At 51.6% G+C, this 17,108-nt stretch overlaps 1 protein-coding gene and 1 non-coding gene across 2 annotated transcripts in view; one reads left to right on the top strand and one right to left on the bottom strand.

Annotated features, from left to right (window-relative positions):
* MAP4K3 (mitogen-activated protein kinase kinase kinase kinase 3) overlaps positions 1-16,219 on the bottom strand; it is a 112,738-nt gene extending 96,519 nt beyond the window's left edge. The window contains 1 exon segment of the mRNA XM_049784295.1: positions 16,039-16,219. Within this exon segment, the coding sequence (XP_049640252.1) occupies positions 16,039-16,134 (96 nt within the window). The 5' untranslated portion in view covers positions 16,135-16,219.
* Positions 6,163-6,265, top strand: LOC126025165 (U6 spliceosomal RNA). Its single transcript, XR_007501210.1, has one exon. It is a non-coding gene; the product is annotated as a U6 spliceosomal RNA (small nuclear RNA).
* Positions 16,220-17,108: the final 889 nt, after the last annotated feature.

A 17,108-nucleotide genomic window follows, 5' to 3' on the forward strand; every position in this document is an offset into this window, starting at 1 on the left:
TCCGGTGCCTGCTAGGAAGAATTTCTGAGCAAAGAGCCAGGTGTAACCCCTGAGCACCACCACGTGTGACCCAAAACAAACAAACAAAAATGTTAGGGAAACAGCAAACAATTTTAAGTTTTGTTTTGTTTTGTTTTTTTGTGGTTTTTGCGTCACACCCGGCAGTGCTCAGGGGATACTCCTGGCTCCATGCTCAGAAATTGCTCCTGGCAGGCATGGGGGACCATATGGGATGCCGGGATTCGAATTGATGACCTTCTGCATGAAAGGCAAACGACTTACCTCCATGCTATCTCTCCGGCCCCACAATTTTAAATTTTAAAGGGAAACTGAGTCCTGGTGAAATGAACACAATTTTGAGGTTCATTTCCTCTGGAGTCTGAAGACAGCAGAACCTGTAATGGAAATGAATCCTTGCTGCCAACAATGATGTTCAGACTATATTCCTTGCTTGCCATAAAAAATAAGTGTAGGGCTGGAGCGACAGTACAGCGAGGAGGCATTTGCCTGGCAAACAGCCACCCTCAGGTTCCATCTCCAGCACCCCAGAGGGTCCCCAAGCACCGCCAGGAGTGATCCCCTTGAGCACAGAGCTAAGAGTAAGCCCTAAAAAAAAAGAAAGGAAATAAAGAAAAGTAGAGTTTCTAGGCCCTTCTAAAGCCCACCAAAATAAGTCCGATTATTTATTTATTTATTTTTGTGGGTTTGGGGTCACACCCGGCAGTGCTCAGGGGTTATTTCTGGCTCCATGCTCAGAAATTGCTCCTGGCAGGCACGAGGGGACCATATGGGACGCCGGGATCCGAACCGAAGACCTATCCTTACCTCCATGCTATCTCTCCGGTCCCTAAAACTTAATTTTATTTTTTTTTTTTGCTTTTTCGGGCCACACAGTTTGATGCTCAGGGGTTACTCCTGGCTAAGTGCTCAGAAATTGTTGGAGGATCGAACCGAGGTCTTTCCTTGGCAGGCGCTTGCAAGGCAGACACCTTACCTCTATCGCGACCTCATCGGCCCTCGATTATTTTTTTTAATTCTTCATCTAAAGTCAGAATTTTTATTTAAACTTCATATACTTTATAGGATCAATTCTCAGAAAAGGTCAGTTTATAGGCCATCTTTAAAGTTTCATTCAAGGGCTGCATTTTAACATGGTAAAAACAGCTAAAGACATCTCAACACAGAGAGTACAAGCCTCCTCTCAAAATAGCAGCGCTGCCCAGTGATTAACAGAACCCTTCAATTTTGGTTTCTGAAAGAAAAAACAGTCAGTCAAGACCTCAGATAACCACAAGCTTACTGAAGGAAAAGGAATGTCAACATCCCAAAGCAAAACATCTGATCTGATTAGCAGAGACCGGCCCTGTGAGCAAATCCATGTCACAAAGCTCACCCGAAATGAGCCCCAAAGTGAGAAATGCCAGAGCCAGTATGTCTGTTTGAGGCCCTGGGAGGTCTGTGGGCTGAGCTCCTGCAGAAGTTTGGGAAAGAGGGGGTTGGGGACACAGAGCCACCAAGGGGTGCAAACAACGCAGGCCCGATGAAGGCAGTTTATGAAGGGCACTGTCCAGCTGTGTTTCCGCTCACTGGGCACCTCTGATGGTTTTTCCTTCCTTCTGTCCACTCGGTTCCCTCCTAAGAATGACAGGGAAAGAGAGGAATGTGAACCTGGACTGGGTGGCACAAAAAAAATACTCTGCTCAAGACCCACAGCCACAAAGTAAGAGAAAATGTCTGCAGAACACATTATCTCGTAAGCCTTGTGTGCAAGATTCACAAAGAACTTTTAAGAAGCAACAATAAAAAGAAAATCCAATTTTAACAGAACAGAAGGAGGGTGGAGATGTGGGTCAGAGCAGAGCCCTGGCCTTGCAGGGCTTAAGTCCTAGGTTCATCCACACACACAGACACACACACGTGTCACCATGAACACAAAGGAAAGTTCCATGGTAAGAACACAGGCAGCTTCAGTGAGGCATTCATGACATTGGTGAAAGGTGGCCCCAGACCATAGGTCCCTTGAGCACTGAGAGTGAGACCTTGAGGGCCATTAACACCATCGGCTCAATCCACACAACCCTCAGTGCTGAGGGGATCCTAGCAGGAAGGGCAGGGTGGGACACACGATTTTGCTTTTGGGAGGGTCCCAGAAATGGAACCCAGGGTCTCAGCAGCCCCACAAGGGCTGCAGCCTCAGAGCATCTTCCTGGCCTTGAAGCAGCAACTTCTAAGAAGTTTAGTCATTTCCTACCAGATTCAACATCATCTCCCCACCAGGTCCAGCCACTGTCCTTCTGGGTGTTCACCCGAACGAGATGTCTGAAGGGGCTGCTCCAAGGATGGGCACACGCACATGGGCACCTAAGGCCCAGAGGAGAGCGAGTCCCAGCGCTGGGCTCTGAATGGGAGGAAAGGGAACAGTCTTCGTGACTCCCACCAAGAGCTCCCCATTTGTTGGCCTGGGGATGGACACACATGTGTGCTAAGGATGACACAGGGGCTCTAAACTGAGACACGAGAACATGAGTTCCTGACCATCAGTCGCAGGTGGCTCCTGCGAAAGCAAAATGTGTGGGAAAGAACTCCTACCAGAACCGTATACGTCTTTCGCAGAGACACACCAGGTAAGGGCCAGAGGGTGAGGAACTTGCCTTGCATATGGCTGGCCCAGGTTTGATGCCAGGCAACCAAATAGGGTCCTCTGAGCCCCACCAGGAGTGATCTCCAAGCACAGTGCCAGGAGTACGCCCTGAGCACTGCCAGGTATGACTCCAAAAGAAAAAAGAAAAAAAAAAAAAAAGAAAGCCTAGATAAGTTAAAAATTTAAATGCAAATCCATTGTTCTGGACCAGAGCAATAATACAGCTGGGAGGGTGCTTGCCTTGCATGCAACTGACTTGAGTTTGATTCCAGGCATTCCATATGGTCCCCCAAACACCGCCAGGAGTAGTTTCTGAGTGCCAGAGCACTGCCAGGTATGGCCCAAATACCAAAATATGTAAATAAAATAAAATAAAATAAACATTCTCCCAAAGCGATTAGCAAATGTCAACCAACCAAGTAAGCAAGTGTAAACTCTGTTCAACCAAACTGGAACAGAGAATCCAGAAAGAGAACACTAAATATGTTAAGTAATCAGACAGGAAAACTCTCGACAAACTTCAAGCAAGAAACTGTGGAACACGGCCATCCTCCTGGCAGAAAAGATGTGGCCTGGCCCCCTCTACCACACTCCAAAAGAAAATAACAGTCACCAAAAGAAACATGAAAAACCGCTCCATATTACGAATCATCAAGGAGATGAAAATCCAAACAATTATGAGGTACCATCTCATGCCACAGAGACTGGCACACATCACAATAAACAAGGACAAGTGCTGGTGGGGCTTGTGGAGAAAGGAACTCTCATTCACTGCTGGAGGGAATGCCGTCTAGTCCAGCCTTTATGGAAAACAAGAGGGAGCTTCCTCAAAATACTGGAAATTGAGCTCCCATAGAATCCAGCTATACCACTCCTAGGGATATACCCTAGAAACACAAAAACACAGTACAAAAATGCTCTCTGCATGTCTATGTTCAATGCAGCTCTATTTACAATAGCCAGAATCTGGAAACAACCAAGATGCCTGACAACGGATGAGTGGTAAAGAAACTGTGGTAAGGGCTGGAGAGATAGCCTGGAGGTAAGGCATCTGCCTTCCATGCAGAAGGATGGTGGTTGGAATCCCGGCATCCCATAGGGTCCCCTGTGCCTGCCAGGGGCAGTTTCTGAGTGTAGAGCCAGGAGTAACCTCTGAGCGTTGCTGGGTGTGACCCAAAAACCAAAAACCAAAAAAAAAAAAAAAAAGAAAAGAAAAGAAAAGAAACTCTGGTAACAGCTACACACTGGAATACTATACAGCCATCAGGAAAATTGAAGTCATGAAATTTTCCTACACATGAATGGACATGGAAAACTATTATGCTGAGTGAAATGAGCAAGAGGGAGAGGAACAGACACAGAATAGTTCCACTCATCTGCAGGACAGAAGAAAAATAAAAGAAAGCATGGCAATAATATCCAAACACAATAGAGATGAACACTGGAAGGGCCAGCTCGTGATTTTTTTCCAAAAAGAAAGAGTGCGGCTAGAACACTAACCACAAAGACAACTACCATGACAATGATAGTGAGGGAGAGACACAGAATGCCTGTCTGAGAGACTGGCAGGGGCTAGGGCAGTAGAGGGGACTGGGGGAACACTGGTGGTGGGAACATCACACTGGTGAAGGATAGTGTGCATTCTCTGACTGAAACCCCAGTATGAAATTTTTTGTAAACACGCTGATTAAATAAAAAAAATTCAATAGGACAAGAAAATAATGGCCACAGATAGTTCCCAGGTTGCCTGGTCAGGGCTGACTCCTCTGTGGCCTCAGAAAGGTTAGGGTGGGCAGATTACCCTTTCCGCTAAGCCCAGTGCCACCCCTACACTCTGAGATAGAGCTGACCCAGTCCTGTGACTGAAATAAAATAATATGAGCAGCTTAATCCTCTCAGGTGAGACCAGACTACAGGGCTAAAAGCTCTGGGACTTCCTGCTCAGAGGTATTTGGCTGAGCCCCCCACCCACCTACTCCACCAGTGGAAAGTCCAACAACCCCCACCCACTGCCACCATCTTATCAAACTTCCAAACCACCAAATTTGTTTCAGATCTATAAATCCTGTACCAAGAAGTTGTGACACCTCAAGATTTTATAGTAGTGTCAGCCCAGTAGGATCCCAGAAAGCTTGTTGGGAAAGTTCCACAGGAATCTCTCAAGCTCAGGGAGCCTGAATAGTGACACAACAGCTCAACTCACAGCAACCGACCGCAGTCCAGGAAGTCCTCCGACACTGACTCTAGAGACGCCAGGGAGAGAGAACCAACATCTCATCTCACATTGACCCTGGTTGAGCTGAGTCTCCACCGTTCCGTTTGCCTCTGTGTTGGAATTAGTGATAGGAAGTCAAGTTGTTTGCACCTGCAAGGAGGCAAGCTGGGGTGGTGGGGGGAGATGGGGGACCCTGGTGGAGGGAAGGTCACAAAGTGGTGGGATTGGTGCTGGCGCATTTAATGCCTGACAATTGTATTGTGAGTAACTTGGTAAATCAGGATGTCATAATAAACAAATGTGAACCCGGCAGCGGATGTAAAACCAAATAAAGAGCTTCTAAAAAACATACCAAGTTAAACACAGTAAGGAATCTGTAGTGGACAGGGCTGGACATCTCACTCTGCCCCCACTCCCAGCTACATGCCTGTGTTGACCTCCTATCCCCAATGGCCTTAGGTCGAAGGGCCAGAGGGCAGTGCCCCAGGTGGAAGAGGTACCAAAGCCTCCTTTCTTCCATCCCCGACACGCAGACTGAGTGCCCACTCCAGATACCAGCCCTCTGGGACACGGGTCCCCAAAGCAGTAGAAGAAGTAGAGCCGCTACTTTGTTTTGGCCTTGGGGTGAGGAATCCCAATGATGGAGACTGAAACTACAATGCCCATCAGAATAACCAGCAGTGATGAACTGCAACCCAGCAAGTCAATCAAGAATCCTTAAGATCAAAATCAGAGAAGTGAAAGCTCTTGATCATAACAGAATGTCAACCAATAAATGTAGAGGAAATTAGTGGAGTCAGAAAACCATTATTTGGCAACCACACAGTAATAACTCAAATACGAATGTCATCAATGGATGCTGGGCTCATGGTGCAAGACAGATGAAGGAGCTGCTGTCGTCTCTATGTCTCCCACGTTTTACTTACTAATTATGAATAGAAAAATAATGACTTCAGAGAGAACTGGCAGATTCGTGTTAAACAAGTGATCAAGTCGATTATCAGTGAGGAAGAAGAGATCAGGACCTTCTGATATGATTCACTGAGGCACATCCCTGACTTCAACAAAAGGAAATAGCAGACAGACTGAAAGTGAAGCCTGTCCTACCAATCAGATGTTCTGTTCTCTGTCAACTCGTCAAGAGCTTACAAAGCCAGGGTGGGAGCGAGGCAGATGGCATGCACGACTGGAAGGAAACGAATGGGACATCAGTGTACCGTCCTGGGTTAGACCTGGCAGCACCACAGAGACGCTGATATTGAGTAAGATCAAATTGTAATGGTGTATTAAAACACTGGGCTAGTGCTTGCTTCGGCAGCAAGTATCCTAAAAGTGTAACGATACAGAGAAGATTAGCACAGCCTCTGCACAAGGATGACATGCAAATTCATGAAGCTTCCCATATTTTTTGAAAAAGGGAAAAAAAAGAAAACCACTGGGATAACTAGACTGGTTTTACTGCGGTGACACTGAAGTGAATTATTTTGAAGATAACTGAAGATAATTCAAAGTGCAATTTAGCCTCTAAGGACTTAAAAACATGAAAGTCTGTGTGTGTTCAGAGAGAGGAGTAATATATACCGTGGAGAAGTGCTGTCCTTTGGTGAATCTGGGCAAGGGTGCTCTAGTCATTTCCTCTGAGTTCACACAGATTTTTCTTCTTCCACCTTTGGTTTTTGGGTCACGCTTGGCTAAATCAAGGCTAAATCCTGGCTCGGCTCAAGGATCATATGTGGTGCCAGGGATTAGAGCCAGGTCAGCCACACCCGTCCCCTGTATTACCCCTTGAGCACTCATACAGATGCTCATTGCTCAGTTGGTTGTTTGGGGGGCCACACCCAGTGGCTGGCTTCTGGCTCTTCACTCAGGGGACCATGGGTACCTGGGTCAGTAGCCTGCAAGTAAATGCCCTGTACTACTGCTCTGCCCACAAAGACTTTGGGGGGGGGGGGGTATTGGGCCTTACCCAGTGACGCTCAGGGGTTATTCCTGGTTATGCGCTCAGAAATTGTTCCTGGCTTGGGGGACCATATGGGATCCTGGGGGATCGAACCTCGGTCTGTCCTAGCTTGAGTGGGCAAGGCCTTACCATTTGCACTACCGCTCTGGCCCCCACAAAGACTTTTTAAAAAAGAATCTGCAACAGAAGCCTCTCAAACATCAAATCAGACTACACAGACACGCTGAAAATATGAACCTAATCAAGCCACAGAATAAAGAGTGGGGGGGAAATAGAGATGTTGGGAACATGGAAAAATAGATACAGGAAGCACACACCTGAGTCCAGAATGGAACTGAATGATGGAGGAATGAAGGGAGAGGAAGAGGGGGAGGAGGAAGGACGGCATTATCCGATGGGGGTTAGAATCCTCTGGAACTCCAGGATGTAGGGTATGAGAACACGTTCCTCTGACAGGAAAGGAACAAACAAGACAAGTATGTTTCCATCTAGAAAGATGCAAAGAAGAAAACCTTAAAATCGGGGCTGGAGAAATAGCATGGAGGTAAGGCGTTTGCCTTTCATGCAGGAGGTCATCGGTTCGAATCCCAGCGTCCCATATGGTCCTCCGTGCCTGCCAGGAGCAATTTCTGAGCATGGAGCCAGGAGTAACCCCTGAGCACTGCCGGGTGTGACCCAAAAATCACAAAAAAAAAAAAAAAAAAAAAAAGAAAACCTTAAAATCGATCAGAAATGAGAGAGGAGCTAAGAACAAGGAAACTGGGCCAGGAGAGATAGCACAGTGTTTGCCTTGCAAGCAGCCAATCCAGGACCAAAGGTGGTTGGTTTGAATCCCGTTATCCCATATGGTTCTCCGTGCCTGCCAGGAGCTATTTCTGAGCAGACAGCCAGGAGTAACCCCTAAGCACCGCCGGGTGTGGCCCAAAAATCAAAAACCAAAAACCAAAACAAAAGAACAAGGAAACTGAACTGTACCTCAGAGGTAACATTACCAGAGAGTTAAAATATAGAGATGGTTAAAATTCACAAGGAAGAGTGTCCATTTAGAGTCTACACCAGACTTAATTTTACCTCAAAAGTAAAGACGTAAGACAAGTTCAAAGAAATATTGAGTTTATTTTAAATGTAGCTAGAAATAAAAGGGAAGAGAAAAAGGGCAGAATGAAAAACGGTAGGAGACAGGGGCTAGATAGCATGGAGGTAGGGCATTTGCCTTGCATGCAGAAGATCCATGGTTCAAATCCCGGCATCCCATATGGTCCCCTGAGCCTGCCAGGAGCGATTTCTGAGCATAGAGCTAGGACGAACCCCTGAGCGTTGCCAGGTGTGACCCCCCCCAAGAAAAAACATTAAGAAAAAAAAAAAGGAAAAAGAAAAGAAAACCGGTAGGAGACAAAAACTGCCAATAAAGCCCCCAAAGAAGAAAACCGAAGGGGTAAGAGGCCAAGAATCTATAAGCACAGAAACTGAGAACACAAGGGGTAAAAGTATATAAAAGATATAGTGATATTAAACAGTGATTAGCCCAAATTAAGAAACAGCATGAAATGGAAACATTTGCAATTAAACATTGTAAAGTCATGTACTGATCAGGAAAAGCCATGTTAATTATATACCATGACTCAAGTTAAAATTTTAAAGTAACCACCAAAATCACAATCCTAAGATGATAAAATAACCTTCAATTCATCAGAGGGGAAAGGGAGGAAATAACCTCACCAAATACCACCCAAACAGCTACCCTCAGTGACCAGAGGGACAACCTTGGTCATCACACTCGGGGAAAGCCATTCAGCTGGCATTCGTGGCCTGTTCTTGGGGGTTCTTTGGGGTTGTTTTTTGGCTTGGTTTTGTTTTTTCTATCACACCGTATGCTGTGCTTAGGGCTTACTCCTGGTTCTGCACTCAGGGATCCCTCCTGGTGGGTTTGGGGCCCCTATGGGGACGGGGGACAGAACACAAGTCTTCCCTTCTGCATGAAAGCTCCGGCCCCCGACCTGACCTGTTCCCTGGCCTGTTCCCTGGAGATGAGACAGACCTAGGACATCTCTGGGGTGGGCCTCTTCGCACTGACCTGGCCAACACTGGTCTTGGGAACAGCTTCCTGGCCCCTTCACAGATGCCAGCCCAGCCGGCCCAAAAGCCCAGGGTGAACCTGTTAAACATGTCTCTCTTTTGAGGCTGGAGAAGGCACCTGGGCTGGGTGCTTCCTGAGGCTGAGCCCAGGCATTGTGCATAGGCTGCTGAGCACTGCAGGTGGAGCCCACACCCCCAAGAACAAACATCTGATTGCTCTGCCAGAAAAGCTTGGTGAGACAGTCCCTGAGCATGCCGAGAGTAAGTCCTGAGGGGGCAGAGCTCCGGCACAGCAGGGAGGGCATTTGCCTTGCATCCAGCACCCCACAGGCTCTCCCAAGCACCACAAGGAGTGATGCCTGGTGCAGAGCCAGGAATAAGCCCTGAGCACCACTGGGGTGGCCCCCAAACAAACAAAACACTACCACTACCTCATCTTGAACTTTGAATCATGTGACCTTCCAGTACAGTTGTATGAACCCCTGGGGGTTCTCTAGTTCCTAGTTCCCCTTTCAGAGCTGACTTAGGCACTAATGATGGCTGAACTGCTTGCACCTTGGCACAAATCAAAGGCCCACATAGATACTAGGCACCATCCGCACATGGGGCAAAGCCAACTCCACTGAAAGATGCCCTGGCCAAAGTAGAAATGTTGATTAGATCTTGCTCCCCCTGCCCCCACAAAATCTTGGCTTCCTGTCACCTCCCAATTCTACCTGAAAAAGGTCTGACTGGCACAGTCAAACGTGGCCCCCGGAGCACCACAGAACTACATGGTAGGACCCGCAGGCTATGCGTCTTGAGGCTCTTCAAAACTGACATTCCCTGCAATCAGCTCTCAGCATCATCTCAAGGATAAAACTGAGGATCTTAGTTGCCAGGGACACCCTTGGTCCATTCCAAGAGAAAGCAGAATGGTGGAAGACTTGATCTACCTCGATTTGCACCTACCCACAAGGCTTTCAGGTTGCAGGTTAGAGGCAAGATTTGTGGTGCCGTATAATGAAGTGGTAGCTCTGGGAAACCCTTGGTATCTCAGAGATATCTTTCTGTCCCAAACTACCATTTCCAAATAATCTCTAAACGAATCATACACAGGTCAACGAGCAGAGTCAAGTACAAGAGAAGTCTCTAAACAGGTAAGGTAGACCAAACTGATACAGAAAGAACTTTCTTACAGTGGCACATTTCTAGGAAGAGTTTAACAAGTAAACACCTTATTGGAGCACACCTAAAGTTAAGTAAGGTCAAGGTTAAAATTCTTCCACGAAGTCTGAGGAACAAATGGGACTTGTTGATGTGAGTCCCACTAGGGGTCTGAATCTGTCGTCTTGGATCAGCTGGCATCCTGAAACATGGCACTTTCCAAGACATGAAAACAGAGTACAGAGCCCAAATTACACCTAGGTGAGTTCAGACCGACTCTAAGGCCAACAGATATTGGTCAACCAGCTCATTTTCCTCTAAATCCAAAATAATCTCATTTTCAAAACATCAAATAAAAGTAATACACAATTACTTCATTCTCCCACTGGCCAGTTATTAAAGGACTTTAGCTGAACACCACAAAGCAGGGCCAAGAGCAAAGGCACAGTGGGGAGGGCACTCGGCTTACATGCAGTTGACCTGGGTTCAATCCCTGGCGCCCCCCCCCCCCCATGGTCCCCTGAGCTGGGCCCACCAGGAGTGATCCCAGAATGCAGAGCCTGGAGTCATCCCTGAGCACATTTGGGCACAACCCAAAATCAAAAACTTGAAACTAAAACAACAAAGCAGAATTGGAGACAGACGGCCCCTTGGGCAAGTCAGCCTATCGTCAAACTCCCGGGGCAGGCCTGGGGTGGGGGAAGAGGGTGGCCCTCAGAAAGTGAAAACAAATATTACGTAGAAAAATAAATCAGCACTATCTTGGTAGAGATATAGGGTTCCGGGAACTATTTAATAGGCGGCAGATACTTGCAACACCCACATACTTAGGTGGCCTTCCGCACCCGACATCCCCCCCCAGTTAGGGCCCCCTTCAGAGCTGCACATGCCAGCCTCCTCACTGCTGGCCCTTGTAGGCTGGACCTGTCAGGCCTCCTCTCTGCTCTGGGGACAGAAACCAAAAACCAAAGCACCAGCTTCCTTGGCTGACACTCCACTGGAGAGAAACAGGCAGCAGACAAAGAAATGGGGGTATCCCTGGGGGGGGGGGAGAGAATCGAGAGAAGGGAGAGAGAGTTTGTGTGTATGTATGCAGCAGGCCCCTGGGAAATCAGAGCTGCTTTCCCAGAGGCTTCCACAGCCTGAGGGGTTGGAGTAATGGGAGGGGGCCAGGGAGAGCTGGGTAGGGCAGGAAACTGGGGTGTTCAGGGGGAAGAGTTTGACATAGATAAGGCCCCAAAAGGTCGGGAGAGCGGCCAGTCTCCTAAGGTTCCAGCACTTTTTTTTTTCATTCTGAAACATTCTTTTGAATTTCACATCTCAATACCACTCAGACACTGCACTCTCCTTGATTTGAATGAGAGCTCCCCCAACTCCAAGCATACAGTCAGGTTCTGCAAACTCTGGGTCCCTCCCCAGAAAGACAGAAAGGAGAGGTGGGTCTGTCAGGGAAACAGGACTGTCTTGCTAAGGTGGCACTAAGCAGACACGTTAAAAGGGGAGAGGAGGCTGGGCAGAGCCCCGAGAAAAGCAGCTGAGCCATGCAGAGGCGGGATTGGGGGGGGGGGGGTGTCTGCGTGTCTGCAGTGGGGAGAAGCTTCAGTCCAGAGTGCCCTCCCCCCAGGGCAAGGCCAGGGCTGTGCACTCTGGGTCCACAGTGTCCTGAGCACTGCAGGTAAGAGGTATGATGCCGTGGTCATTCCAGCCTCTTCGACAGGGAGGAAATTGGGGTGGGGAAACCAGGCTGACCCGAGGCCTGCTCTGGAGTCACACGGTTAGGGACGATGAGGATGGGGGTGGGGGGCCTGTGCGGATCACACACTCCCTGGAGAAGACAGCAGCTTGAGTCCCCCAGATGCTGAGAGCGGTTTCCATCCAGCACGCACAGTGCCATCCACCCTCTCTGCTCAGGCCACCATGGTTCTCTCCTCTGACAGCAGCTCCAGGGCTCTCCAGGGACCAGCTGAGCCACTCCCTCGGAGGACAAAGTCCCTCGCACTCAGTCAGAGCACCAAGAACTCTGATAAGATCAGAGGTGGAGTATTTCCTATCTCCTAGAGGGAAGGAGATCCAAATCAAAGCCAGAGAAACTGCTGTTTTTCAGCATCTCTAGTAAAAATCTCCACATCTGTTCCAGTGTCATTGTCTTTCTTAGTTACCACCAGGAAACTCTGAACTTTAGCTAAGTTTACAATCCCCGGGAAACTCTGAGGTAAAACTTTACCTTACACACACGCATACACACACGCACGCACACACAATCCCCAGGGAACTCTAAATATACCTCTCAACACACACACAGTAGTGTGCCTGGGAACCTCTGAACTCTACACCAGGGGTCTCAAACTCAAACGGCATTTTGTGGCCCTGCCCTAGAGGAATCTTTTTTTGTTTTGTTTTGTTTTAGTTGTTTGGGTCACACCCCCGATGTTCAAGGCTTACTACTGACTTTGCACTCAAGGATCACCCCGACTTTGCCTCCTGCGGCCCCCGGGTAAATTGAGTTTGGGACCCCTGCTAAAAGATGTAGGAACTGGGGCCGGGGAGGTAACGCAGCAGGGAACATGCTTGCCTTATGCACATGGTGACCCAGCCAGGTTCAATCCCCTCCACCTCATAAGGTCCTCCGACCCTAGCCCCAGGAGAGATCCCAGAAGAAGCCCTGAGCAAAACTGGGCAAGGCCCTGAAATCCCCCCCCCCCACACACACACACACCCAAAAAAAGAGAAATCAGTGCCTTTCACAGAACACCTTGCCAGACTCCTCAGCCTGGCTGGGCTGCCCTCCCTGCCAGTCTCCCCTGCCTGGGAGAGGCCTGCAGCCAGCACAGGGCACACTCTGGGGACAGCTCCCAGCACAGCTCTCAGCGGCACTGCACACACGGCTGGGTGAAAAACCCCAGGGTGCAGGGTGCACCCAATCTCACCTGTCTCCCAGTCTACTCGGGCTGCTTTCTTGGGAAAGACCTTCCTGGGCTACCCAGAAAGAAAGGGGACCCCACGGTTGCATCTGAGCGACTGTCCACCCTGGAGCCTCACCACGCCCACACTGGGAAGAAGGGTCAGCTGGAGCCGGACCCAAGCAAGGGCAGCTGGGGAGGGCTGGGAGAGGCCAGAGGGCCTTCACCCCGCCACATCCTAGACAGCACACAGAGCAGATCCTCAGCACTGTGGGCTGTGGTGCAGCCCCCCCCCACCCCAAACACATAAACTTCCTGGGGCCACTCAGAAACAAGTCTATTCAGACCTGGAGATGTTTGTCCAGAGACGCAGGCAGGGGTGTCCATGCCCTCCACGATGGGAAACGTCACAGGAGAGGAACTGACTTGCCAAAGCAGCTTTCTCCAAAGGTAGGTGGGAAGGGGAGGAGGGAAGGAAGGACTCCTGAACTGCAGGTTTGAGGAGGAGGAGGAGGAGGGAAAGGAAGAATCAAGCACCTCCAGAGGGATGTGAACTGGGCAACATTTCAAGAGAGGACGGTGATGTCTCCAAAATTTAAAAACAGAAATTCCACCCATGTGATCAAGTTATCCCACATCTGAAGAGTTACAGGTAAAAAATAAATACACTAATTTGAAGAGACAGATACAAGTCCGTATTTATCTACATTTTTACAACAGGAACCTAAGTGTTCTCACTGAGGAGGAAATAAGGCTGCTCTAGCTACACAGCACAACACCGCTTGGCTATTCCCAGACGAAAAAAATAGATAAATTCCTCCCATTTGTCCTGACACGGGGAGTCTAAAACATTTCGTGTTTAAGGAAGTAAGTCAAAGACAAAAGCCATATAACTCCACCCGTAGAAGGGGTACAAAGGAATAACTGACCTAAATAAATGTCAATTTGGGGGGTGCCCCAAGATCAATGAAAGGTCCCCAGAAGAGTGCCTGAAAGGACACAAAGGGTATTGAGGACAATGCCGAAACCTGGGCTGATCTTCGAAGATGCTCCCTTACACAGTATCATTCCGCAGTCCTAATTCAGTGAAAAAGCAAAGAAAATTGCTCCCCCAAGCATCTGCTTCTCTCTAGTCACACATGTAGGAAAAAGAAAAATCTCAGGACACAAAGACTCATAAGGTTGGAACAGCATAAATTAGGTGGTCTCTCACTCGCCTCCTCTGGAGCAGAGAACCCTGGAGAGGGCCCACACTTGGCTTTTGGGGGATCCCACATCTCTGTGAGGGAAGGACTGGTGCAGAAGTGGCCTGGTGAGATCTCCCAGGACCCGGAACCAGGGAGCGGTGCCCAGGTGTTCCTCCAGCGGGCCCTGCCCTGAGCCAGGCCACAGAGGCACCCACGCCCCGGCCTGCTTCACGCACTGGGCTTCCAGGCTTCTGGAAACAGCACGGCGGAAACACAAACTTGCACTGGCAGAGGTCAGAAAAAAAATAAGCATCGAGTAAAACTCACCATCTGCCACACCAGGCAGAGGGCAGGCACCTTCACGGCGAAACTCTTCTAAGAAGCAGAAAAACTAAAAGACCAAGGCCCCAGGTCCTGAGCTGCCAGTCAAGCTAGCACAAGGCTCTAATTCCATCTGCTTTACTATTACTGTTATTGTTTTGGCTTTGGGGGCCACTCCCCATTGCGGGCTTACTCATAGCCCTGTACTCAGGTATCACTCCTGGCAGGTTCAGGGGAACATATGGGACGCCGGGGATCGATATGGTGTCGGCTGAGTGCAAGGCAAACGCCCGGGTCCCTTTGCCGGCTGTGTAAGGACACCCAGCCAACTTAAATAGGAAAAAACAACAACAAAGACGTCCACAACGACACATGATTGTGTGGGGCAGCAGAGCGTTCTCAGGACAAAAATCCCTTCAACACCAGCCTTCGGGCCAGAGGGACAGTTGGCACTGAGGCTCCGCAGCTGGTGGCTTGGACCCAGAGGCTGCCTTTGCACTAACCAAGGCTGGCAACTGACCCCAACCTCTGGGGGCCACGGATCGATCCTGCAGGTGGGACAGGGACTTCAGGACGCAGTGACCCAGGGGACTGCTGACCGAGGGGGCCCAACAACCCTGGCACAGTGCTAGCCCAAAAACAAGCCCCATAACTGGCCCCCAAAAAACAAATCATCATTTCACACACCAACGACTTGAAATCACCAACCAACTTCTCCGGCCTGGCCCTTTGGAAACGATCGGCCTTAATTCTCTTTTTCTTTCTTTTTAAGTTTTAAAAACTGTTTAACCTGGTGGCTTAAGGACAAGGACCAGCTGGCTTTCTTTTCCTACCTATAATAAGTACTCAGGCAGGTTATTCTCCCAACCCAATCCTAAGCAAGCCTCAGGCTTCCCCGGGAAGATAACCAGACACCCCCCCCTCCAACCTGTCCCCTACTTTCTTTCCACTTGGGGGGAACCCCTCCTTGCCTGAGACTAGAGCCCTGAAAGAAGGGGTCCCCAAAAAAAGACTCGGGGAGGAAGGGTTGTCCACACTGCTGCGCTCCAGGCGTTGAGGGGGGGAACTGGCTGGTGGGGGTCCGAGTGGGCTATGCGTTGGGGTGCCTGCTCCCCTATTTATTTCTGCAGGGGGTCCCCAGGAGAAACCAAGGGCCATACCCCCCAGGCTTTAGAAAGCCTACAAAGACTCGGGGAGGAGCGGGTGTCCACACTGCTGCGCTCCAGACGTTGGGGAGCCAGGGGGGAGGGAGGAACTGGCCGGTGGGGTCCCGGGGGGGCTATGGGGAGGGGTCCGTGCTCCCCTATTTCCGCAGGGGGTCCTGGTCAGGGGGCTCCCCAAGAGACTCAAAGATCACCCCTTCCCCTATTCCTATCCCTGTGCCCCAAACCCCAATGCCCGTCCATCCAGGGGGCCATCGACTGCTGCTGCGGGGTGTGTGTGATGATTTGGGGGCTCGGGGGGGACCCCTCGGAGCTGTCCAAGAGAAGCCGAGCCGAGTGGAGGGGACCCGGGGCGAGGGGAGGGCAGCCGGGGGGTCCCCAGAACCTGCGGCGCGGGCCTCGGGGTCCCCCGCACCCGGCGCAGCGCACCTTGTAGACGTCGCCGTAGGTGCCGCTGCCGATGCGCTGCACCAGCTCGAAGTCCTCCTGCGGGTTCCGGCGCGACAGGTCGAAGCCGGGGTTCATGGCGGGCCGCGCCCCCCGCGCCCCGCGCCCCGCCGGGCAGGGCGCCCGCGCCGCCGCTCACAATGCCCGCCGGCTCCGGACGGCGGCGGCGACGACGGACGACGACCGAGGCCCGCAGCGACGACCGGCCGCCCGTCACGCCCGCGCCCGCGCCCGCGCCCGCACCTTCAGGGCCGCGGCCCCGCGCGCTGCGCGACACCCGGGACCCAGAGCCAACATGGCCGCCCGCCGCGCGCGCGCCCGCCCGCTCCGACGCGCGTGCTCGTGCCCGCGCCGCGCCCCTGCGCAGGCGCCGGACCGCCCCGCGCGCGCGCGCCCGCGCCGCCGAGTCGGAGTCCGCGCCACTGCGCAGGCGCCGGAGGGCTGCGCGCGCCCCCGTCGCGTCGCCGCCGCCGACTCCGCGCCACTGCGCAGGCGCCGGATCGCCCCGCGCGCTCCCGTCGCGCCGCCGAGTCAAAGTCTCGCCACTGCGCAGGGCGCCGGATCGGGCGGCCCCTCCCCTCCGCGCGCTCGCGCGCCCGACGGCTCATCCTGAGCGCGCCGTGCCCGGCTTGCGCGGCGGCCCCGGGTCCGCGCGCCCAGCCCGAGCCGCCGCCGCCGCCGCCGCCGCCGCCGCCGCCGCCGCCGCCGCCGCCGCCGCCGCCGCCGCCCGCCGCCGCCGCCGCCGCCGCCGCCGCCGCCGCCGCCGCCGCCTCCTGGGCCATCCGGCCCCATCCAGGCACGACATAGAGGCCTGGCCCCGCGCCCCAGCGTCAGCGTCCCCGGGGGCGTCCGCAGCGGGTGGGCGCGGCCCCTCCTGGTGCGGCTCAGCTTCTGAGCTTCAAACTCACCGGTGCACCGGGACACCCCAGCGTCTTGGCCACTTGCTGGGAGGACCCCGAGGCTGGGCTGGGGCTCCTGGACTCCCTGGGGGTGTCCAGGCGCCCCAGGAAATGGTTTTGCATTTTCACACACACACACACACACACACACAC

Source organism: Suncus etruscus, chromosome 12, assembly GCF_024139225.1.
Source record: "Suncus etruscus isolate mSunEtr1 chromosome 12, mSunEtr1.pri.cur, whole genome shotgun sequence".
NCBI classification, from domain to species: Eukaryota; Metazoa; Chordata; class Mammalia; order Eulipotyphla; family Soricidae; genus Suncus; species Suncus etruscus.